Here is a 26,200-nt window from a genome sequence, read left to right on the forward strand (position 1 = left end):
TCATCGAAACATTTAGTGACAAGTCCTAATACTGTTTTAATACCTCTGTTCTCAAGCCCTTCCTTTGGGGAATGTTGTAGCTAGGGGCTACACTATACAGTAAACATGCACTCCTTCTTGTCAAATAGTGTCACTGCTGGAGTGAGGTGGAAAGCCTGAGGCGAGGTTACTGCTGGAGGCTAAAATAACTGACGTGTGAACAGCCTGGAGACACCTACTGGTCGATCACACCACATTGATGTAGAATGTGTAAACTTGTCTGGTAGGCTAGTTGATAGAAAAGAAGGAATGCAATCTCGATCATGCTCACATGTGACGCAGGCATCTTAAATTAAAACATGTAGGTACAGTGCTACTAAAGTGTGTGCTAATTTACCCTAGCCTAAGGATAGCCTTCATCAGCTGACTTGCATGTTAACAAACACGACCCACTGTGCTACACGCACCGTTGGATTCCAGTTCTTTTGTGATCACGCCCATCTTCTTTCGACAGCAGATGTCTGAAGTGTAATAGCAGCCTCAGAGAAAGGTAAAAGTTTGACTTTTTTCTTAGTTCTTACTTCTATGCATTCTGAGTTGAATTTTATAAAATTAAATTGTAATGGTTTTGATAGTCATATGATATCCTACATCTCGAAGTGCTGTTGAGTTGTCTAAAAAGGAATTAATAATTGTTTACTACCGTTTATTTATGCAACGATTTGAACTGCTATCTCAAGACTAGCCTACTTTAAATAAATAAATACCAGTGCCATACCTATATTCAGGATGTGTTTGTCTCATTGTATGCATGTGCAACACTTCATATGTGCAACACTTGGTGCAACAATTTATATCATAGCGAATTTATAGCCTATTCTATGTAGTCAATATTATAAACTAATCATTGTTTTTAATTATAGGATTCCATTTGGAAAATCTCATAGCAGCAGGCCCTTTAAAGTAGGCCTACTACAGAAACTGACTGAAATCAGGGGCTATCTGGGGTGTAGGATGTACTTTTAGATATTGAAATAATAGGCTGCAGGATGTTGGGATTGTATTCGACTATCTGGCTCTTTTAATAATCTAAAATACCTTTTTCAGAATGTTAATGTTTTTATTTAGTTTGACAGATAAGAAATATAATAGTCTCTGAAGGCATTTCAGTGATGACAATTAACCTGAGTCTGAGCAATATAATTATCCTATCATGCTAACATGGTTTCATTCATGGAACAACCCACAGAACAAAACATTGATTGTTTGCATGCAGTTTTCCATATACTCAATTCATGGACACACTTTAACCGTTCAAATGTATTACCAGTTTTTGATGTCATAATAAGCTTTGATGAGGCTCAATTTGGATGGAGGTCTTTTGCGTTAAAGTGCTTTTGGTCAAATTCAAATGCCTCAATTTGTCTTCAGGATAGCTTTTAGAATATTTTGAAATAATTTGTGATATTTTAAAAGCTGTGATCCTTCTGTGACAACATAGAGTTGTTTAATTAAGGAGGCTAATTATACATCTTACCTCTAATTTGACTTTATAGTGGTGTTGGGCAATATTACTTAGGAGAGTAATATGTTTACTTTACTTAATTATTACTCCTTAGAAAAAGTAATAATATTACATTACTGGATTATCGAATCAAGAGTAATATAGTTACATATTACTTTTCACCCAGGCCCCTTCCACCCGCAAATGAACAAAATCTGTTTAGCCAGCTCCTTTTACAACTGAATCCAATTCACTAAAACAGGAAGTCTCCAATCAGCCAAACTGAATAATTGCAGGATGTAAAACAAAAATAGTCAACAGTCTCTTATCAGTCTTTTTCTACTGCATATTCCACATTTGGAATTCAACATCAACAATCTGAACTGCACATATACATGGCTGCAGCATCTCAAAACGGACAGTATATATTGTATACATAAATAACAAACAATAAAATAAAGCAACAGTCTTTGACCTTTTTGAGGCAGCCTAGTCTCTCAAGACAGCCTGTTGATAATATTACATATTACTCTCTCTACCTTTTAAATTAAATGTTTTCAAACGGCAGCCAACAAAACAAAAACAAAAAAAGTAATATGTAATATGTGCTATTTTTACAAAGTAAATAGTAATAATATTACTGTTTTGGCAGAATAATAACTTACTTTACTCGTTACTGGGAAAAGTAATAATATTACAGTAATATGTAACTATAGTAACTCGTTACTCGTCATTATTTTGAGGGCTAAGTTGGTGTTGGATACCTGGTGGAATTGGATAGGATTTCAAATCTAATATATATATTTTCATTTAGGCCATGTCACTCAGTAGAAAATAAGTAGGCCTTTTTAATTTAATAAAGTGTGTATGCCTGTATATTGTGTATAATTTCTATTTCCAGTTTTATAACCAGTTTTGTAACCAAAATCATGAATGAATTCCTCTTCTTTGGCATTATGAAAGGCGTTTATGAAAGGCGATTTGACAATGTGACCTGTCTGTTTAGATAAAGAAGAGGAGGCATCATGCTTGACCTGAGCCACCTCACCGAGGAGGAGCAGGAGATGATAATGACGGTACTGAAGAGAGATGGAGAGCTGAAGAAGGCGGAGGAGGAGAGAATCGGGTAAAAATGTTATATGTTTAACTCTAGTAGTGTAAACATGGGTCATTAAAACGGAGCATGCATCTTGTGTGGGTGTGCGTGCGTGCTCGGAGGGGGGGGGGGGGGGGGGTTGTCTTTTAAGCGTTATTCATAGTCTAATATCTTCGGGGTGAGGTGACCACCGAACTACAACATGACGTCACTGAGCTGCGAGCTGAAGAGCAAACCACCACTCTCCACAACCCTTCTCTCTGTTTTTACTCACCACCGCTCCATGTTATTACAGCTCCGGTGGTCACCTCACCACCGAAAATCCAGACTATGAATAGGCCTTGACTCACCACCTCACACGAATATCAAGAACATTTCAAACATGTTATATCCATCCATACATTTATTCCTATGAGGTCTGAACTATTCCCCCTCAGTCTGTGTGTGACAATAATCCATTATAGGACAGTAAACAAGCTGGTGAGGGTGATGTTTGTCTGCCCATAATAGAATAATATAATAACAGTTTGGCCGGCCCGGATAAGGACATAGGATGCCTCACTGAGAGGCCTCAGTGTGAGGAGAAGGGCAATTCAATTACAACCAAGTTTAACTCCACACATGAGAGAGGATCATGCTGGTCTATTGGACAGGAATAGAAGCCCTTAGGCTCAACAAAGAGATACACCTCACTTGATGATACGGTATATCAAGATATGTTCATGCCATGTACAGATAGTGACATACAATTGCTACAATATTTGCTAATCTTGGACTCACTATTGGACCACTAGTCTGACATTTCTCTACAATGTTGTTCAATGTTACAGCTCTAACCTTAACTCACTTTTACTGCTAAAGTAATGTAATTGCCAAAGGAATGACATAATTCTCCAGTCTATCTAATTTGAACAGTTGAGGGAGGCCAACCAAATGACATCTGTTTACAGACATGAGGTGGATCTCTACAGAGACCATAGAACCATACTTTAAATTAAGAATATAAAGATGAGAGAAAGGTCATTATTGTAAATGAGTAATAATATATATTTGTATGTCAAATGTTGTCGTGAATGGACAGAGCAATTTGGTCCATGTCACATGCTGTCAATAAACCATGGAATGGAGTGTTAATTGGCTCGAGATTTTAGGCTTACTGCATGGTAAAGGAAAACTTTACTAAAGAGGCATTATGTTTTATTTGCAAAACTCTAGATTTGATAACAACCCACAAAATGAACCAATGCAATTCATTGAGAATGTAATGGTCATGGAATTGGACACCAGTTGGAGACAGAATTAATTGAGGTCCAGGCCTGTTTATACTCAGCTTAGTCAGTGTAAAAGGATTAAGCCAATAGTGTGCAATAATGTGCTCCCCTTTTTCACATGACCACCGTTTCCCCTCAAAAGGACATCATTTCAAAGCACATGATTTTCATTAAATTTCATTAAATCCAGTGAAATTCTTTCACTGGAATTTGTGTGCACATTCCATGCTGAACAATCATGTGGAATGTTACATTTAAAATATTTTAAGTTAACTGGTTAAATAAACTGTAAAGAAAGGGGGAATGTCCACCCACAATTTACCGCTCTCCCGTCTTTTTATTTTAAGCCTGAGTAGCCTACTAGTAGGGCTAGAGAAGGGCCGTAGGCCATAGGGCTTCATCAGGAAGCTGATGAAGCCTTACTGGGGAGAAAGTGTTGGTTAAAATAAGATAGACAGACTGGTAACATCCCCTCTGGTTATTATTATTATTATTACATTTATTATTATTATTATTATTATTATTATTATTATTATTATTATTATTATTATTATTATTATTATTATTATTATTATTATTATTATTATGTGTTCTTTCATCCAAATCAAATGCTTCTTCAAAGACACTCAATATGGAATGTGGTCCATGAATGCTCCATCCGTTCTTTATTCCATGAAGACATTATATTTGTATAAGATTTGTTGCTGGCACAGGTATCAAGTGTTAAGGCCTTTTGTGTCTGCCTTGGGATTTATCTTTCACCTGATAATGTGAGAGCATCACCATTCAAAGTCATGAATTAAAATGGTGTCAGATACTCTGTTCCATGTAGCCTGAATAAAATGTCTCTATTGTTTGTTTTTCTTTTTTGACAAGTGTCTTACTCTTATTGTGCACCAGTCTCCACGGTTTGGATAACTACAATAACTTGGAATGTAGCCTATCTTTTGTCCCTGGCATTTACTGCGATAGGGCATTCGTTTCCATTTGTACACCCTGTACTGTGTAGCTATTTGACATAGTGTATTGCTATGAAACGGAAATGCTATTGGCTTAATGATTGTCTGGGAACATTTCTTGATTCATGTTTAATGTTTTATCACCAGGAAACTACAGAAAGTAACGAGCACGGGCTCACAGCCAGAGTCCAGTCTCAAGTACCTGACGGGAGAGTGGTTTTATGAGGCCAAGTCTCGTCGACACATGGACAAGATTCATGGTTCAGAAATCATATTGGCTTCCATGAAGTGGAAATCAGGTCCTTTGGGTGTGTTGATATTTTTGACTAAATGCACTATAGAAAGACACAATGACAACTCAGTATCCACATGTGTTACACAAATAATAAGCTTGATTATAACACCTAAACACATATATCACGTCAAAGAGTCTGCTAAGCCAAATTAATGATGTGGTTTGGACTGAATGTTGTTTTTTCACCTTACTGATGCAGATGAGTCTCTTAAACTTGAAACACCTAAGACACTCAGTGATAGAGACAGTGTCCCTCCACCCAAACCTGCCAGGCAGTTGGAGCCAGCACAGTCCCAGGAGATGAGGTACGTGTTCCTCATTTAATAATTTACCCATTCTTCATTTAGTGATTCAGTCATCTATCCTTCCATTCATTCATTCATTCATTTCCTCCCTTTTTTAAACCCTACCCATTTTAACCAAATACATACATACATACATACATACATACATACATACATACATACATACATACATACATACATACATACATACATACATACATACATACATACATACATACATACATACATACATACATTATAGTATCTGTCATTTTGCATGGATCAAAGTCTTGATTTGTGTTGATCATAAAAGAAGAAGGTGCATCTATCTAAAACAAATATATTATAACTCCATTATCATTATCGTTTTTGGAACTCAAAACAGTAAATGAATATTATTGACAAGCATCTCTTCCTTGTCTATATTTCTTGAAGCTATGTATAAGAGCAGCAATTCAATATGAGTGATTCACTGAATAAAGGGCAGTCCGACCACCGAACTTTTCGTTGGAAAGATCAGACTTTAATTTTTTCTCCGAAGTAGAATTCGGAGAGTCACAACATCTGGGAGTGCAGCTTTCAGAACAAAAATTCTGAGAAATGCATTTCAGAAGTTGCAAATGACGTCATGTTGTAGTTGTACTGGAGCTTTCCGACGAAAAGTTCGGTGGTCGGAGAGAGTATGGACTGCCCTTAACTCACCCAACATAATAGAATCCATAATATTTGAACAGCTCTTTTGTGCTTTGCTATATGTATGTACGTCTGTGTGTGTGTGTTTGTGTGTGTGTGTGTGTGTGTGTGTGGGCGCATGCGCGCGCGTGCGTGCGTGCGTGCATGCATGTGTGTGTGTGTGTAGGGGGTGTCTTGTGACCCAACTTGAGTCAACAAAGGTGGTGCTGGCATGAGATATGCTTTATAGCCTACTGTTGGCTACTGTTCCAGGATCTGGCATCACAGAGCTATGAATTCATGGAAGAATTCTGACGTGATGTGACGTGATCCATCATGAAATCACAAAAAATTACACTTATAGCCTCTGTGATGTGGCTCTGAAGCTGTAATATCAAATTACTTTTAAATATCACTGGGATGTGAACTGTGACATGTTTTTAAGATTAGATAAAGGAAACAGAACATTTTATTTCCAGAGAGCTTTGATAAGATGACATTTTAAATAATGAACATTTTCCTAGGATTTATTTTTATTCCCTTAAGTTATTTAGTGGGCCTTTATTTGATAGGTACAGTTGAGAGAGACAGGAAGCACAGAAAGAGACTGTAGGGTAGTGACATACAGCAATTGGTCTGGCGGCCATTAGGGAATCAAATCAATCAGTTTAGGTATCAGTCAGGTATTCGAGCTCATGTGGTGGGCACCCTAACCACTAATGAAAATCTTATGCAAACTTCTTTCATTTATTTTTCAAGTCAAATATTGAGCAGTCAAATATTAGATATCAGAAAACCAATTACTTTAAAGTTATTTAAATATGAGCTTGTACATGTGCATGAGACACATTGAACACATTACTTTTACAGTACCTGGCAAGTCTTCTGAAGTGTCTGCACTCCGAATCAATCAAGCAAAACAGCAGAAATGTATCAGTTAATGATTAATTAATGATCATTATTGTTTTATATCAATAATTGCTTTTGTATGCGAAAACTATATGAAACTAACAATATGGAATGTTGATTCTGTTATTTGTTCGACTATACAGCAGAAAGATGCCAGCTGTGGGAGGTTTACTATAGAGGGATTTATGGACTGTTTCTTTTTTATAGCAGCCTGCCGGGGCTTGACATTAACGTCAAATGTACTTGTCCTTCGGACAAGTACATTTGACTATCTGCACAGACAGGTTAGCAGATGAGGGAGTTCATTAACGTTGAGCGAAACATAGCAAGTAAGGTGCTCACTCAGGTATTTGCAGAGAATACATCATACACTTCCTAAAAAAATCTTCATCAAAAGGATATCGATTTATTTGACCTTTTTACAGGTATATTGAATGCCAACTATTCAATTGAATCCATCTTATTTTTCTAGCACTTTAGATGCAGAAATGGATGCATTAAATTCAGCAGTGCGCTCTCCAGCAAGGGTAAGTATATGTGTGAAATAGAAATAGATTGCGTTATTGATTTTTTTTTGCTGTTATAATGTCTTATTATAACTACAGTATAACATGACATTTATGATATATAATGTATGTAGGTATGTAGGTATAAGTAATACGATATTTACTGGTGTTTTCACTGGTGTTTTGTTTTTCTTTAAGACCAGGCACAATCCTTTCAACCGTGCTTCCATTATTCTTGAGGCACCTGCGAGGGCAGATGAGATGCACATCAATGGAAACAGTGAAGTTAGAAAGTCATCCGAAACAGGTTTGAATCATCTTCTTAAACAGAAATAAATACAGTAATAAAGCTGAGGAAAAGCCATGGATACATTTTAAAGAATGTGGTGGCCTGGTAGGAACAAATTATGGTCACCAACATCATGGCAAAACCCAGTGCTTCAGTCGCAGTGTTCCCTTTTCTTTTCTTTTCTTTTCTTTTCTTTTCTTTTCTTTTCTTTTCTTTTCTTTTCTTTTCTTTTCTTTTCTTTTCTTTTCTTTTCTAGAGACATGTTTGTTGTCTAGGGCAGACCAATGAGTTGTTTGTTGTTGTTGTTTCAACTATTTGAAGTTTAATATTCGTTTTTCTAACTGTCTTTCCTCAGATCATATAGCTCCTCTGAAGAATCACACAGCTGGTCAGGCCAGTCAAATGTCAGGGGGCTCCACTACCTCAGATTGCTCCTCTGTAGGATTCAAGCCTGTTCCCAAGAAGAGAACCTTTGTCTCCAGACGTTCCAGCACTCCCAGCGTGCAAAGTGACAGCTCTGGGCTAGGATCTCAGCCAGGGCCCACGGTCATTCTTCCTGCCCCAAGAAGAAGGCTTCGTTGCGTCTCAAATGGCAGTTCTAAACGACCTAGCCTAGAAGGCATGGGAGAAGAATCACAGAAATCAACCACTAGCAAGTCAAACGACGTTGCTACTTCTGAGCAGGCACTGGAAACTGCAGATGTGATCTCTCAACAGCCACATTGTGACGCAGCTCAGGTTTCCCTTCACACTGACCTACAGATGGATAGACCTACTGTCTCTATAGTAAGAGACAGGGAAACTGCACATTCCTCTGATAGATCTTCAATAAAAGACTCTTCACCTCCAGCTGAAAGAAACAAAAACAACAGGCCCACTGATAGACCCTGCACTCCAGATAGGTGTGATGACAAACATATGACTCAAAGAGACCATGGAGAGACACAGGCTGACTCATTGTCTACCAGTACGATTCAAGATGCAGAGAGGATGAAAACTGGCAAAGTGGAAGCCGTAATGAGACAGGGGGATCTCAGTTTTACTCAAAGCATTGGAGGTAAGTTCTACAACAAGTTTGATGCAACTATACACATTCGAAAGTAAATTTGTTACAGCAACTGAAAAGCTCTCTAATTAGACAAACACTGCTGTTCTCTTAACCCATTTTGAAAAATAGCAGATCTACAAGCTCATAGCGCACCACCGAGTGTCGCGCTACGAGCTTGTAGGTCTGCTATTTTTGAAAAATCGAAGAACGACTGACATAGAAACATAGCTTTTTCAGAAAACTGTCAGGATGTAGAAGACGTTTTTAGAATCTGATCTCAGGTCAAAATGGGTTAATTTATTTTTCTTTCTATTCTTTCTTTTTCAGATGAGCCAATATGTTATGATCTGAACTTCATTGATAAACCAGCTCTGCACACACGCACAAAATCTAATCCTAATTTATTGCTCCACGCCCCCAATCCTTCTGGGGAGGAGGAAGACTCCATCGCCAAGGTCCTGGAGTGGTTCAGCCGCAGCACTGATAGCATTGATAAAGAGGGCGGGCACCAAGCTATAGTCAATATTGACAGAAATGTTGAGGATTCTCTAACAAAAGATATGGATATCTATAAAAATAGAAATAGAGATAGAAAGAGGGAAGCTCCAGAGATGAAGAGAGCACATCAAGATGGTAAAGATAGTATAGAACCTATAAAGTTAAGAGCAACGGATAGAATGGACATTCAGGAGATGACAGAAATGCATGAAGAGGCGAGGAAGTGTAGCAGGTCACAGGAAGTGAAAGAGAATGAAGATGAAAGCCAAGCTCCAAAAATCTCTCACCTAAAGTCATTCTGGGAGAAGGAAAACACCGGTCCTAAGATACTCATTAGTAGGTCAAACACGAACAGTGATAAAGGGCAGAAACCTAGGCTCCCTACGACAGAGAAGGACAGAGAAAAAGAAGAGAATGAAAATAAATGTCTTACTTCTGACATGTTTTCTGCCCTTGGCCTATATGGTGGAAAGGGAAAACATGAAAAGGATGCATTCAATGTCAAGGACATACAGGAAAAAGAACTACAACCACTCAGTCAACAGAAAGACAAGGGCAGCAGTGAAAATGTTCAATTAAATATAACTCCAAACCAGCAGACCGAATACACAGCAGTCACACACACATCACCTGGCTTCATGGGAAATGATCAGAGTCCTAGAACTCAATGGAAAGATGACGTAAAGTGCAATACTGACTATATGTCATTACCAGATAATGCCCAAATAGTTGACAGGAGAGGTTCAGACACAGAGATCATGTCTCTGGACTCTCTGACCAGATCCAGCTCTCATCCAAAGATGCAGTTTGTATCGAGACTCAGCCCTGAGTCTGAAAGGTACTCTCCAAGTCCACAACCTGAATCTCTCCCCCAAGCTACAGCCAGCCCTCTGCCCATCAGATCTTCTTCATCCATAACAACCCCACAGCACGAAGACTTGATTGACGCAGACCTCCATGCAAGAGGCAGCCCGGACACCGAGAAACTCTACCAGTACAGGCACAGCCCGTATTTGGGCCGGAGGAGTGGGAATGATATACAATTTACCACCAAAACGCAAATGCAGAGAAGATCAAGTGAAGATGTAAAGAGGAAGGATAATGAAGAGAGAAATGTGCAGTCATGCATATCTCCTAAAAAACAGGATGACACCATCAGTAAAGACAAAAGTACCAGCCCCCATTCACAGAGACACAGCACCCAGCGTCAGGAGAGCACAGCAGAAAAAATAAAGCAGCTCAAAGCTTTCTGGGAACAGGAGAGGAACAAGCCTGTGAATTACACTGGTTTATCTAAAGTGTCAGGGGATGGTAAAGCCACCCGCTGTACAAACCTAGGAAAACTAAATAATAGATTCACCAAGTCTGCATATGACTTGCGGTCAATTGGAAATGATTCAAGTAGTGATGATGAAGAAAATAGGCGTGTAGGTGTGAACCGTGTGCAGTTTAAAAATCTCCGTGAGTTTTGGGGTGAGGCCAAATCTAATGGCAAAGGGTCATTTGACAAACCCAAAAAGAAAGATCAAATAGATGGTGAAACTGTAGCCGTGGGGTTAAAGCAGTGTGCCGACCCTGAGCTTTATAAACCCACCCCGGTCCAAGCAGAGAAAACCAGTACTAGATCGGCTGTCATGAAATCATCTTCACATTCCCAGACTCAAAAGTCCCCACATGATAGACAGTTTGGGTCTGTGTCAGGAACAGGAAATGACAACAAATCAAGCCCGTCTCATGCTAGGAGGGGCTCCAAGGACTCTACTAGAGAGGAAAAGCCACCGAAACTACTAAGCAATGTCGGAAAAGAGACTCGCTCTCCTAAGGCCAAGAGAGACCATTCGAGCGGCCGTGGAGGTTCTTTGTGCCATGCCACTAGTATGTATGCTTTGAATGTCAGTGAAGATAACGAAGAACCCTCACCGGGACTGCTTAAAAAGAAGCAGGAAGCCTCCCCTGTCCAGTATCAGGATAGAAGGCAGAGTGCTGATAGGACTCAGAAAAGGAGGCAGAGTGCTGACCGGAGACCATCAGAGGATTCTGAATCTCTCACCCCGCGTGCACGAGCGTTTGTTCCCAGAGACTATCGCCATTACTTGGGTATGACAGAGAAGACCAGTGTCCACACCTCCTTGGCGCCAGCAGCAAAGGAACAAGGCTCAGAGGGCAAACCTGCATATGACCTTGACTCAACTGTGCCGATGAGGTCCAGCACCCCAGTGAGTTCAGAGGAGCGTTATGGCAGCAGGAGAGCTAGCAAAACCTCACCACGCCCCCTGTGTAGAAACAGCGGTTCAGACACTGGACGGGATTCATCCATAAGCAGCGCATCAGACACCTGGTCTTCAAGGAACAGTTCTAACCGTGAGCACCAAAGTTCAAAATGTTCTTTACCATTGCTGCCTCGAAAGCCATGTCCTCCAAATTATTGTGAAAATCCACACAAACATTGCTACAGTATTACTATTGGTACAATCTTGGACCGTTCAATTAATGATTGAAAATAATATGAAACATAACATTTAACATGAAATGTTAAAAACAAAGGTGATTCCAGAAGGATGCTCTAAGGATATAATCTATTTAGCAAATGTTGTTAAATCGATGCCCAACATCTTTCTGGAATCACCTTTGTTATGATGTCCAAATTGAATTACAGAACATTGCCAACAATGAAAAGTACACATTTTAACAAGTCTTGTGGTATGAGTTTAAGAGCCCAAACTCTCGCTGTAAAGTTATGCTGAACATATGCAGTTGTATGATGTTGACAGAAGGATATCTCTTCAAATACTGTGAGCTTGCAGATCAGTTGCCCTTGTTTATTTAGTGGGCTGGACAGTCAGTTGTGGTCTTTATTGACACCACTGGCCATGGCCTTTACAGTTCATATTAGTATTTGCATGGATATAATAAAGTAGAACTAGATCACCAGCTGCTCTGTGGTAGCACAGTTGGTTGCTTTCATAAGTATGTTCTTACATAAGGGGGGGGGGGGTCATTTCATCGTGTACTCAGGCTTTTAGGAGCACCCCAGATCGTTTTTAAGTTGCTCGATTTAGTATTTAGAAATTTGAAATTAATTTTATCAGACACTTCCTAAACAAACCCACTGTAACTTCAAACTCCATATTAACCACGATAGATTAATCTAAAACACCCGTCCTACATACTGTTTTTTTCTATGACTTTTTCATTAATTTTATTTATTAATTCAAGTTTTTTTCATTTTCCCAAAGAATTATTAAAAATAAATGAAAAAGGTTATTGAGAAAACATGGCCCCCTCACGTATTAGGAGGTCAGTAGTATATTAGTCACCTGAACCAAGGACGGGTGTTTAAATAGAGTTTGTAGTTACAATGGGTTTGAATAGGAAGGGGACGTGTGATAAAATGAATATCAAATATCTTAATACTGAATCAAGCAACTTAAAAACTGTCTGGGGTGTGGAGTGGACAAAGGCCTGGGTAGACAATGAATGTTCTTTTGTAATTGGCTTCCACACCTATGGATAGGAGTTTCATGGATGGATAGGACATTCATTCTGCCCTTCTCACTTCCAGTATCAGGTACTTACTGTACTGTCAATCCCAAAAGAAACTGCATCAAGGAGGAGAGAGTAGAATCTACACTCTTTTCTTTTACCCTGTTTTGTAACGCCTACAAAATAGATGACCTCCCAGAAGATGGTGTTCACTGTATTTGATCGACAGAACGTATATATATTTTTAAATTGGTTGTTATTTTTCAAAAAACCAAACAGTTTATAGTTACAGCTTCATGCTAACATTGCTTTTCCCTGTTTCATATAATTATCAAATGAAACACTGTTTCTTTGTTTATTTCTTTTTTTTTGCTGCTGGTCAGATTAACAAAACTTTTTATAGAACATTTAATAGACTCAATAACTGATGCGTGAATCAATAATTATTTGCAGAACTAATGTGATGTGATGTGTTGCCATATGATTTTCCACTAACTCAGGTGAAAATGATGATGAGGACCAAAACCCTGTAAGGAGAGCTCTGAGGAGGGCAGAGGCACGGCCCAAAAATGTGGCTAAAAGTCTGGAGGACATCACTGCCTCGTTAACACCTTGTGAGCATTATTTCAGCATCTCCCAAATAACAGGGTCAATTTGAATGTTTATCATCATATAAACTGCAATTATTATCCACAGGCCAAGAGAGAAGACAAGATCCTATTGTTGACTCGAGACGCAGTAGTGATGGCATTGGTTAGAGGTTTTTCTTTTCGTTGTTTTTTGGTCGTTGTTTTTACATTGAGAACATTTTGGTAATCAAATCCATCAAGCCTTTTGCACTATAAATAAATGCCACTCTCTTTTCCTTTTCACGCAATCACTGCTCAGTGTCGTCTATCCCCTCGCCATCTTCATCCTTATTTTCGGACCCTGAACACCTGAAGAAGATGAGCAAATCGGTTCCGTCCTTTCATCAGACGGAGGTAAAGCCTTGCACCCTTTTGATCCTCTGTCTAAAAGCTGGATTTGTATCGTTGTTGCACAGAGCATTCTGTAGCCATTGTCTGTCTTCCAGGTTGATGGAACAGAACCGGACTCCACGTCTGAGGACAGTTACCATGGACACAGGCAGAAGACAGGAAGATCTATGACTAACCTCAGCAACTCCTCTGGCATGGCATCTTCCTTCTCTGTAAGTTCACCCCCCACTTGCATTTCTGCTTCCATTCAATCATAACTGACAATTTCCACAGCTTCACTGACAATTTAACCACTTAAACCCTACATAAGTTATTGTTGACCACGGTTAGATGTTGTCAGACATACATTATGGCCTCCACATTTCATATGAGAAACCATTTGACACCATCAGAAAAATTACCAAAGTCCCAAAAACGTTGCCCAAATTAGTTACGAGTTTCATGTCATAGATATAGGCTATACGAATGTCATAGATAGAGGACTGACATTAAAAATTACTGACGTTACAGGCTACATGAAGTCCGACACAGTGGAGCAAAACCGTTTACATGTGGATCTCGGAATCCTTTGATTTTGTGTTTTTGAAGGGAGCTAGCCCCTCCTATATTCAGCTATTAGTGTAGATTTTCGTCTTACACAAACATTAAATTCCCATTGACAATGAATGGAGAATGTGTCTGAGCAAATAGAATATGTTACGTCATGATGATGTACGATGATAAAAGCGCCCCTCACTTCACACGGGTGTGATTTGTTTTTTTACAAACAGATTTCAGAATGTGTAACTGTGGGGTATGTGTGTTGCAGACATTAATAATTTTAAATATGTACTTGCTTCTCTGTGTGGGTTTGTGCTCCTAGCTTAGTGGCAGTGTGATGACCATGTACAGTGGTGACTATGGAAGTGTGGAGGTCCAGGGCAACATCCAGTTCTCTATCAACTATGTGCAGAAACTCAGAGAGTTCCATATTTTTGTGGCTCAGTGCAGAGACTTGGCTGCTGTAGACCCAAAGAGGGGCCGCTCGGATCCGTGAGTAGCCTACTGTTTTCGAATCACATGGGAGACCAATGGCAGGCATTTTAGAGGAAACCCCCAAATTCCTTTGATGTACTAACCTACTTAGCTAGCACTGATTTTTACTGTTGATTTCTCAGAAGAATGTTTAACCACTTAACCACTTACAGTAAAGCCTATAGTGTAACACCCGGGATTCAAACCCTGGTCTCCCGGGCAGGGTTAAAATCCTGGGCGTTTTATTTTTGCCGTGACCCGGATCGTGTTTCCCTGTGGGAGGACGTCAAAGTCACAGGGATATCCCTTTGGCTTAGTGGTTAAGATGTTGGCTTTCCACGCGGGAGACCCGGATTCAAATCCCTGGCGTTACTCTAGCATCCCTATTATGTGCATGTCATAATAAACAAACATTCTGTGAAAATAGGCAAACAATTACCAAAATTAACATAATGCAACACATTGTGAGCTTGTAGATTGGCTATGTTGGTTAAGAGATATGGATCCACGTATAGACCTCTGGGGGAACCCGATTAACAAAGTATAATATCGCTTTTCTTTTTTTTTATCATTATTTGAAAATGTTAGAGGCGATCATTTTCACCTCTAATGACATGCCCAAAATAGGGATGCCAGGTGGAAAGTGTTTAAACATTTATTAGACTTTCAAAGCTAAGTCAAGCAGATTGTGACTATATGGATTCAACTTCAAAGTACTTTATTTTCCTTGGGGGAACTTTTGTGCAGTGGTTAAAAAGAACATACACTCACAATAGTATAGATACATACTGTAGATACCCAGTTCACTATAATATAACTATGAAAGTCCGTATGCCCTCAGCATTAGCCTGTATTGGGTGTGAAGAGTGTGTGTTGTCCTCAGCTTCTTTGCTGTCCATTTTTTGTGGATACTGATTAACAGATACATGACTACTACGGATCTTGATCTCTGGTGGTTCACTTTGACATAGAACCTTTATAGTTTATACTTTGTTTATTTTGTCACCCTTTGCAGGTATGTTAAAAGTTACCTTGTTCCTGACAATGCTAATCTAGGAAAGCGGAAAACATCTGTGAGAAAGAAAACACAAAGTCCAACATTTAATGAGATCCTCAGAGTAAGAATCCTTAAACATAATCAGAGTTGAGATTGTACAGACATCTTCCAATATATTAATATTCAGTCTGACCAACAATTAAGCCAATTAAAATAATCTCTCTTTTGTCTCACCAGTATCGCGTTCGCATGGAGTATCTCAGAACCCAGACTCTCATTCTGTCAGTTTGGCATAATGACACATTTGGCAAGAACAGCTTCCTAGGTGAGGTCGATGTGGACTTGTCCAAGTGGGACTTTGACCACACCCAGATGAACTACTTAGCCCTGAAAGCCAGGGTAAGAATACAACACACGCAAGCACACACACACACACACACACACACACACACACACACACACACACACACACACACACACACACACACACACACACACACACACACACACACACACACACACACACACACACACACACACACACACACACACACGGCTGTACGCAGTATGATGTCTTTGAATGTACTATATGTATGTGAAATACTCTCAACCTCTTCAGTCCAGCTCCAGTGTTGGGCCTTCTGATGACAGAGGAGAGATGAGACTAGCCATCCGTTTCCTGCCCCAGATCCCCCATAGTGACGGTCGGTATTCAATCTCACTCTCACCCCCACCTACTGCTCCCAAAGTAGTTAGGAAGTAAATGCAGAAGAGAGGTTTCATACATGTGCAAATGTAAAGTGAGTAGTGACAAATACCCCAGCAACAACAACTAAAAGAGCCTAGTTATTGAGTGTACCTTAATACCTTTATACCAATATTATACCAGTAAGGGCGAGAAGCGATCCGCCTCGTTGACGGAAGACTGCTGGGCGAGCGTTGGCGCTTTGGCATGGGGGGGTCAGATCAACATGGAATGAATTCTGCACTGGCCATATAAGGAGCATGTCTTGAGTGTACAAGGTTTGATGAGGTCATTTCAACATATGGAATGTGGTCAGCTCCATACAGTATATGGAGATATAAGGGTGGTAGCGGGGACATTCTCTTGAGTGTACAGGGTTTGATGAGGGCCTAGGTAGTGCCGGGACTTAATTTTCGGGCCTGTTGAGAACTCTAGTTTGCACGGGCTGCCGGGCGTGGCTGCACTAATAACTTTGGGGCAGGCCCGTCTAGAGTTTGAATGGACAGGTGGGCCTGTTGAGAACTCTAGTTTTCGCCGGCTGCCGGGCGTGGCTGCACTAATTACTTTGGGCCAGGCCCTTCTAGAGTTTGAAATTTGAATGGACAGGTATAAGTCAAAAGGGAGACATCGAAGAGGAAGGATGGATGGGGAAGGATCAACAGAATGTCAGAACAGGTTCTGACATATATCCATATATGGAGATCTAAGAGTTTGAGGATTGAGGTCAGATGTAGAGTTGCTGGCCAATATTGATGACATCAGGGATCTCCATACGGGCTTAACTGTGACAGCAGGTCGCATTTACTATGACATCAAGAGGCAATAGAGCTTGTCCATTACATTTCATTATTTGTCTGCCATTTCTGTTGGGCAGGCGCAGCTAAGGATGGCCCTAACACTGGTGAGATTCACATATGGGTGAAAGCATGCAAGAATCTGCCGCTCAACAGAGCCACCATTGACCCATATATTAAATGGTATGCACAAAACATCCACTGCGAATCATTTGAGGTGATTGTGTATATTGTACGACGTTAACAGATCTGTTGTTTTGTTTTTAAGCTTTGTGCTGCCAGACACGAGCAGGAAGAGCCGCCAGAAGACTCGTGTGCTGCGGAGAACAGTGGATCCAATATTCAACCATACGATGGTGTATGATGGCATCAGGCAGGAGGACTTGACTGAAGCTTGTGTGGAGCTAACTGTCTGGGACCGAGACAGACTGGCCAGCAACCTGCTAGGAGGCATGAGACTGGGGCTTGGTACAGGTACTGCTAGAGTTGTATACTCTACTGTGCTGTATTTTCATACTTTCTATCATTTAAACCCTATACAGTGTATTTTGTTGGCCAGGGTTCCCTATGGGTCTCTACTTGTCTTTATCCCTCCTTTTGTCCCTCTGCACCAAGCCTCTTCACCAGAAATAGCCGATTTATGAGCTCGTAGATCAGCTATTTTCACCAACTAGTCGCCTATTTTTGCCTAATGTTCACGTAGTATGACAGACATGCCCAAAATAAAGACGCCAGGGTTCATGTAGTTATAATCACATGTTTTCAAAAGTTTGTATGTGGATCTGTCGCCCTCTGTAGGCAGAAGTTATGGAGCAGTTGTGGATTGGATGGATTCAACTACATATGAGCTGGCGTTGTGGGAGCGAGTGATGGCTTCCCCCAATGAATGGGTGGAGGACGTGCTCCCCTTAAGAATGCTGACCCCTGCCAAAACTGCACTGAAATAAGTTATGACTGAACACCTGCTGCATTTCAAATACGATATATTTAAAAACATATTTTGTGTTAATAGCTGCATAATCAGATGTGTTCTATTTTATACTTAAATACGTTAAAAAAAGAAACACAAAATATCTTCATCTACCTAAGCACATATTGTCACTTCAAACACCCTCTATTTAGCTTTACTTGAACACGGTACTGGCTTATACTGTAATATACACTGTAAAATCCTGAGTGTTCATATTAATCTGTGCAAATGTTATATTTGTACGCTCTGAGATTTAAATGAACACTGTACTTTTACAGTGTACTTATATCTAAGGAGCTTGCATCTGTGAATAAACTGACAATAATTACTTTGACAGTACCAATAATGACTTACAATTTACAGTCAAAATCACACATGACATCATTTCCAGTAGTACTAGTACATACTGTAATGCACAATGTTTTATATTAACCACAAATGTAATTCAAAGATGCTTTGAGGAACAGTTTTCTTGGATTTCTTGGAGGAATAAAATGCATTCAAGGTGAAACTGAAGGATGTATTGGTCTCTGACGATTCCTGTAATTCAGGGGTTCCCAAATGTTTCAGCTCGAAAATATAAATGTCTCCCTGTGACCCAAACTTACAAAAATACATTATGAATCAATGACTTAAAGCCCTGTTTAATAGTGAAAATAGCAACTCTCCAAGATCCCTATTTTGGGGATGTCATTAGGTGAACAAGATTACATATGTCTGCTGTCAGGCAGACACCAGCCATGTACAAAATAGTGTTCTAAAAACATGTTTATACAACATGGTGACTTTATACATTGTCAGATATTTGAATGTCCTTACATTATCACCTATTTGAAGGGGGGGGGGGGGGGGTTTGTCAAATATTAACCCCTTAAATCATAAGCTTAGAACTCAATCTATACACTCAAAGCTAATCTAAACGCTTACAATGTGTTGCTTTGTGAGCTTGTTGATCTGCTATTTTCACTGAATGACACTAACCTGCTTTTCCCAAATGTTTGTCTAAGACTAAAATTATATATGTCATAGCAAAGGTAGCCACGGTACCCAGGCTTTTATTTTGTGATAGCAAAGGAAACTGTGTGTGTGTGTATATAGCATAAAGTTTATAAAGTTTAAACATTTGATATGTAGATCTTCTATTTTCAAAAAATAAAGTAATCCATAAAGTCTTTGCATTGCTCAAAAAGAGAACCTTCAAGTCAGGAGCTCACAGAAGGTTCCCCTTTATCCAACGACTTGATTCAGAGCTAAACCCTCAGAAATGTTCCTTGACCAAACTTTTCTTCTTCAGATCTCAACATTTCTGGTCCCACTACTGTGTGGTTTATCAATTTTTGATTCTGTTTTAGTATTGGTCTATTTTACAAACCACCGCCAAACACCCAGGCTGATCACTTCCTATACTTTTATCCACCTTTAGTTTTCCCCTGCCAAGGTATACACTGCTTCCAGACAGTGGAGTGCCAAAAACTGACTGGCAGGCGTCTCTTCCGGTTCTTAAACAGCTGTCTGCCCAGGTCTGGCAACAGCTAGAGTGTGTGCTTCGCTTCCTTCAGTCAGTGTTGCCATGTCTGCTTATTTTTTTTATGATTCAAAATTTTTATTGCTTTTTCAGTTTAGTCACACAAACAATTAAGACAACAAATGAAACAAAACTAGACAAGAAAATATTAAATACATTACACAACGAAATCTTAACAGAAAAACAATACAGAATACAATACAATACAATAATAAAACAAATTAATAATAAAAAAAAGAAAGGGAAAAAGAAATGCCATTGCACCTGGGTAATATTACTTTACACTGTATTCAAGGAAAACAAGAGAGAAAGGGACGTTGCGCTCACACCACAATGGGATCTCTGACAGCAATATGCATTATGTATCCTCCCCATTTACGGATATATTTGTCCAGTCTGTCGGACCTCCTATATGCCATTTCTTCGTATGCTGCAACCTTACCTAACTCCACAAACCAGTCATGAAACGAGGGACTCCCTGACGCTTTCCAACCCCTCATCAGCACCTGTCTACCAATCATGATAGCCGTGAGGATGAAATCTACATAATCACAGTGAGCAACCTGCTTTAAGGTCACCCAGTATGTAAAGCCTAGGGCAGAACGGAAAATCAACTGTTGTCATTTCTAAGATACAATTATGAATTTGTTTCCAATAACTGTCAATTACAGGACAGTCCCACAAAGCGTGAACCAGGGTGCCCACCGAAGATGGATCCTTGCACTTCCAGCACTCAGCTGTGTCCTTAAGACCCAGTCTGTGCAACCGTGAGGGTGTCCAATAGAAGCGGTTGAGAATTTTAAATTGAATCAATTTGATTCTGGTATCTTTAGACATTTTTGTTGAATTTCTGCAGATTTCATCCCACTCCTCCTTGAGATCTGTCTAAATAACATGGTAAGTCTCAACTGATTACAAAGAATAAAATCATTAGTTAAATACTTTAATATGATGTCAACAAAGAACTGTTACAAAACATATTTCTATGATTCATTTATAATACAATAATGTACAGATTCTGTACATAACTCCATGTTATTAATCTATATTTTGTGTTTATAGAGTCAGCCTACATGTCTACTGCCTTGTTACAGTGTTGCCTTTGTGAAATGTATACGTGTGATTCTCAGCTTGTTTCAGTATGACAATTCTAACAATGTTGTTCTCCAAACTGACATTTATATATAAATATGACGGAGTGAGTGTTGTTACGGTCACGGATCTCCCTTGGAGTTGGGCAGAGAGAAGAATGGTGACAATGGTCTCTGATCTTTAACCACTTTTACCCTGTATACTTAGCTGACTGGAGTGCCCCAGGGCTATATTAGCGGCTCTCCTGATTTCACTCTACTCTAAATCTGAGAATAGCAGATCTACAAGGTCATGACGCGCTGCGATGGGACCTTGTAGATCTGCTATCTTTTGTACAACAACGTTGTACAAAGGGCTTAAGTGGTTAAGCCTTGTTCTTTCTCTTTCTGTGCAGGAGGAAGGCAATAAAGGAGACAAAGATAACAGCCAGGATGGCAACGGAAACAGTCACACCCACCAGTGTGCTATTCTTCTGGGATTTGGAACCTGGAAGAGCAGAGATAAGGAAAGAGACGTGAGGAATTTGGACAAAGTCGTTGTACTTTGAGATATTATTATATGTGAACACAAATTACAGTTGGAAAAGATAACTGTCAGGTATTTTAAAACTGCTATGTCATCCTTTTTTAAATGATTGAATAATATCGAAACGTTGTTGCTTCAGTCTAATAAAGTTACTTGGGAGCTGAGAAACAGTGTGCGGACTGCCTTCCTTTCTCCATGAATAATATTCATCATCACCAAATGTCCGACTATGGTTTTCCGATAAAACTAAACAAAATAAGCCTGGGCCGTGGCTCAGCGGTCCAGGCACCTTGGCTGGTAATCCAGTCTGGCAGTCGGCCTGGACTCCAGATCCCGCTTGCATGTCTTCCCCCATCTCTCTCCCCATTTCCTGTCAGCCTACTGTCTGTCCCTCCATAAAAAATATAAAATAAAGGTGAAAGCCACAAGCAAAAAAACATAAAAAAACTAAACAAAATAGAAATGAGCCAGAGGAATATGTTTTACTTGGCCAAGACCTTACAACCACTAATTTGTTGCTATGGCAAGCCTTGTTTAAATGTATTTTTAATGAGAGCTCTGAAATGGAAGTCAATTTCTTAAGCTAAAAGCAGCCTAATGATAAATTAGAACACACACACACACACACACACACACACACACACACACACACACACACACACACTCACACACACACAATGTAGACTTACTTGCACGATCAGGTAAACCAGCTTTTGAAGCTGTTGAAAAATGCATGGAACCAAAATATTGTTATAAATGAAGTTCCATTGAGATTATGATCGAAAACATCTCGATAATTAATTAACACAATTTAATGATGGTCATACCGTCATTGTTCACCATGATGGGAGGAGAATTAAGTATCGCTGTGTTGTCAGACTCTGGCTCTGCATTGACATTCCTTTTCTTCCTGGAACTGGGTCCACAGTCCTGGTTACAGGGGCATAAATTCTTATTGACATCTTTGCAATAAATACGGCAAAATGCATAAAGTCACAAATTATGAATGTGGCCAATTTTGCCGAAATGTAGTAATACCATGATCAATGCTGTTGTGCATACTTTTATAATTTTTCCACCTAGTTGACAATCAAAGCATGAGTGCTGTTGTACTGTGCTGAGTACAACCTGGTGTCCCTATTTTGTGCATGTCATTTTTGTATTTATTTATGTTTGTTTTGTTTGTTTTTGTTAACAAAAAGGGATATTTACTCATGACCCATAAAAATGGTTGTTGTGCTTGTTGTGGACCAGACTTATAAATTTGCATTGTTTGAATAATGTCAGCTTTAACCTCTGCTTTAAAATGCATTATTTGGAAAGACTGGTTTACACAACAGATGTGCATTATGAAATGTGAGATTATTGGGGTATTGCTGTTACTCACAGGCAGCAGATTGGCACATTTGTCCACTTCACACAGTCTGGTGATACAGTGTAGGTAGAAAGTAGAAATAGTCATGTGCTTGTGTTCTACGAATCTAAAGGCCTCAAATGAGAAGTGTGCGTTCTGAGCCAACCCATTAAGCTCCACCTTTGTTTGTCCATCCCGGTTGCACCTTGGACGGGAGAAAACATGTGAGTCATTGTGTGTTGGGAGTGGCAAGAAGCACACGGTTCTCTAATAAGTATGTCTTTTCATGGCTCACACATTGCATGTCTGATAGAGACTTACCCGACAAAAAGGTCATAGGATGTGCTGTTTGAGGGTAAAGGACTTGTGGTTGCATAACATCTGTCTAGCAGCACATTGAACCTTCATACAAGTACAAAAAGATCTGTTAAGAATCATGCTTGACACTTTAGTAATATGAAGATTAAATGTAACGCCGCCATTTCTACCTGTCTGTAAGATTCGCTGCGTGAATTCCCACATAAATCTTGGTCTTCAGATTGAGCCCAGACGCCGGCACGTTAAGTGGCACAGAATATCCAGAGTCCTGTTTTGTAGAAAAGTAAGAACTTTATGAAATAATTGTTTTAGTGCTGTGTTAAGAACACTATTCGCACCACAGTCAGTGAAGTCATGATAGAAAATGTGAAAGAGCAGTCTACTTACACTGTAGAGCTCTATACCCAGGGTGCTGATGAAACTACCATTATTGTCCTTCACAGCCAGATTCACACCCGAACTGTTGAATGAAAAGGAGTTGATATTATCAATATGTTCTTGACTCACACCTGATGTGTGTTGAATAAAAGGGTCATGATATTTTGAATGCTTTTAGCAAATAAACTCAATCCACCTGAATGGATTAAAATGGATGTATTGCTTCTGATTGTTTTGCAATAATTACTCACACGCCCAGTTGAGTATTGTTCACCAGATACAGCATAGGGTAGATGCAGGAGAACATGTACAAGAGATGCTGCCGATAGGTTATTGTACCGGGACTGGGGTCGTAGGCACTGATGACACCGGAGATGTTAACATACTGCACACTTGAGAAATCTGAAAATATTCCAGTACCAGTCGTATCATATATCTGTTTGAAGAAGAAGAAAAAAACTTTCATGAATTGACTCAGGACTCCAAGATGTTAAGACATATCTATGTTATTTTTATATTCCATTTTTGGAAGGTTGACATTATGGACACATTCATGACAGATTCATATAATTCCACTTTAGTGGAGCTTATTTGAAATATTGTAATGCAAATTATTATCCACAGATTGTCATTCAATTTCACAAGCACTGCTGATGAAAGCAATTATGAATACCCTCAAGTTATTGCCGCAGATAGCTACACCGCTTTCAGTTATGGGGAACTTGAATTTTAAGATGGGTGGGTCAGCATTCCAGTCAGCAGTTCCACGGCATGTGGAACTTGTGTACTCTCCATTCAGACCCATCAAGGATTCATTGTAAAGAGCAAAGTACACTGGACAAAGATAAATGCTCATGTCCATATATTTAGTGCCGCAGTCCACTGTTATATCGGAATTTTCTGGGTGAGATGAGAGAGAAGATTCCAAATACAGAAATCAATAACAATAATTATTTGATGATGGAATTTTGTGCAAGGACATTTGACATACAGAATACAGGTATCCATTCATATTGGGAAGGTACCAACCTGGAGGCCTGTATGTACTGTGTGTATTGCACTCTGACTGGGCCTCGGTCCTCAGAATTAGGCCAAGCTGGTACACAAGAATGACCAGCCTCATTGTAATTGACCTACAAGAAAGAAAACACAAGGACAATGGTTGCCAATGCATGTGCCAACTTCTTTTATGAGGGCGTGATCAAAAGAAAAAAAAAGAAAAAAGAAGAAAACACTTGGTAAACATCTTTTGACATTTCTGTTCATCGAATGTCCTACATCAGAACAAAGCATGTGGAAACGATTGATAAACACAGTCGATTCCCGACCCGTTATGCAAGATAAGAAGCTACCAGGACATCCAACTTAGTCAATAGAAGGAAAGATATTTTCCTGTTCATGTCAATATTTTGAGCCATGAATTACTGTGCACGTATTAACAGAAAGAAAGTTCAAAGGGAGTCTACCAACGCGCCTCAAGCCTGGGAACGGCTGGTCTGGTGCATCACAGGAACAAGGACACTTAATGCAGAAGGAGGAGAGGACTGCATTGGAGCTGCAGCACAGACATTTTCTTTTAGGTGCTAGTATACAAAAATGACTAACGTTTCGACAGTCTTCATCAGTCTTCATCAGAGTCATGATGATGACTCTGATGAAGACGAAACGTTATTCGTTTTTGTATAGGCCTACTAGCACCTAATAAAAGGCTTAAAATGTCCGTGCTGCTCCATTGTCCTCTCCTCCTTCTGCAGAAAGAAATATCACTTTCATGGCACTGCATGCAGACATGCTTGAATTACAATTTACAATTTAAGCATTTAGCAAACGTTCGTAATACAGAGCGATTTACAGTGAGCAAGAACAAAACATGCTAATACATCAAATACATAAAAATTGTCATCACGAATCATACGTAAGCTAAGAACCTAACAGTGGAATATCTATATTTTTAGTGAATGTTTAGTGGATGTACTTCCAGCTTCCCTGAGTTGGCTGGTCTGAATTAACCTTTCACATAGGGCTTGTTATAGTCAGAGATGGGACAAACAACATTTAAGATAATGTCTGCACATTAAAATATTTCCATTTAAATCTGCTAATTTACTAGTAGGCCTACAAATTAACATCAAACATTCATTTTAAGGTTATATAGAAAATATACAATGAATAGATCAACCCACCTGTGTGCCTTCATTGTGCCCCTTGGTATGTGTGTTACCAGACATGTTCATTTATACCACCCCCAGCCCTCAGCGGAACAAGTGGGCGTCAGACAGAATATCTCATACAATGGAGTAACATGAGCTACTGTAAGCATGTGTTGCATTTTACAGTACAGTACAATTCAGAATCTTTGTTGATAGCACGCACGCACACACGCACGCACCAGGCACCTAGGCTGGTAATCCAGCCTGACAGTGTGTCACAGGTTCGAGTCCCGACCCCAACGAACTTTGCTGCATGTCTCCCCTCCATCTCTCTCCCAATTTTCTGTCAAACTACTTTCAATAAAGGGGCAAAAAAGGCAAAAAAGCCCCAAAAATATCTAAATGTGACAAAAATATCTAAATGTGATAGCTATAGACTTTGCAGGACTGTGGTACATAATCTGTTACTAAGGCAGATTGTTATTATCTAGTAATCTCTAGTAAAGTGCTAAGCGTAAGGCTTCCTTAAATCATTTAGTTGAGCTAACAGATTCATGTGACAATT

General features: G+C 39.5%; 2 protein-coding genes across 2 annotated transcripts; one reads left to right on the forward strand and one right to left on the reverse strand.

The window, feature by feature from the left end:
- Positions 1 to 2,508: 2,508 nt before the first annotated feature.
- Positions 2,509 to 18,541, forward strand: sytl2b (synaptotagmin-like 2b; the record flags this gene model as incomplete). Its single annotated transcript, XM_083773180.1, has 18 exons — positions 2,509 to 2,609; positions 4,957 to 5,117; positions 5,304 to 5,409; positions 7,442 to 7,496; positions 7,674 to 7,782; positions 8,120 to 8,821; positions 9,140 to 11,671; positions 13,294 to 13,407; positions 13,490 to 13,546; positions 13,682 to 13,776; positions 13,869 to 13,985; positions 14,636 to 14,805; positions 15,803 to 15,905; positions 16,022 to 16,183; positions 16,404 to 16,488; positions 17,404 to 17,506; positions 17,592 to 17,797; positions 18,122 to 18,541. 18 exons carry the CDS (start codon positions 2,509 to 2,511, stop codon positions 18,268 to 18,270), a joined length of 5,127 nt encoding a protein of 1,708 aa, XP_083629306.1. The 3' UTR covers positions 18,271 to 18,541.
- A 2,733-nt stretch (positions 18,542 to 21,274) lies between these two features.
- LOC310864493 (zona pellucida-like domain-containing protein 1) lies at positions 21,275 to 25,682 on the reverse strand (the record flags this gene model as incomplete). The annotated part of the gene is made up of 10 exons (XM_083773181.1): positions 21,275 to 21,396; positions 22,263 to 22,365; positions 22,823 to 22,994; positions 23,111 to 23,191; positions 23,278 to 23,375; positions 23,495 to 23,567; positions 23,737 to 23,921; positions 24,159 to 24,385; positions 24,515 to 24,618; positions 25,669 to 25,682. 10 exons carry the CDS (start codon positions 25,680 to 25,682, stop codon positions 21,275 to 21,277), a joined length of 1,179 nt encoding a protein of 392 aa, XP_083629307.1.
- Positions 25,683 to 26,200: the final 518 nt, after the last annotated feature.

The sequence above is a fragment of the Protomyctophum parallelum genome (genome assembly GCF_964188405.1).
Source record: "Protomyctophum parallelum genome assembly, chromosome: 9".
Lineage (NCBI taxonomy): Eukaryota > Metazoa > Chordata > Actinopteri > Myctophiformes > Myctophidae > Protomyctophum > Protomyctophum parallelum.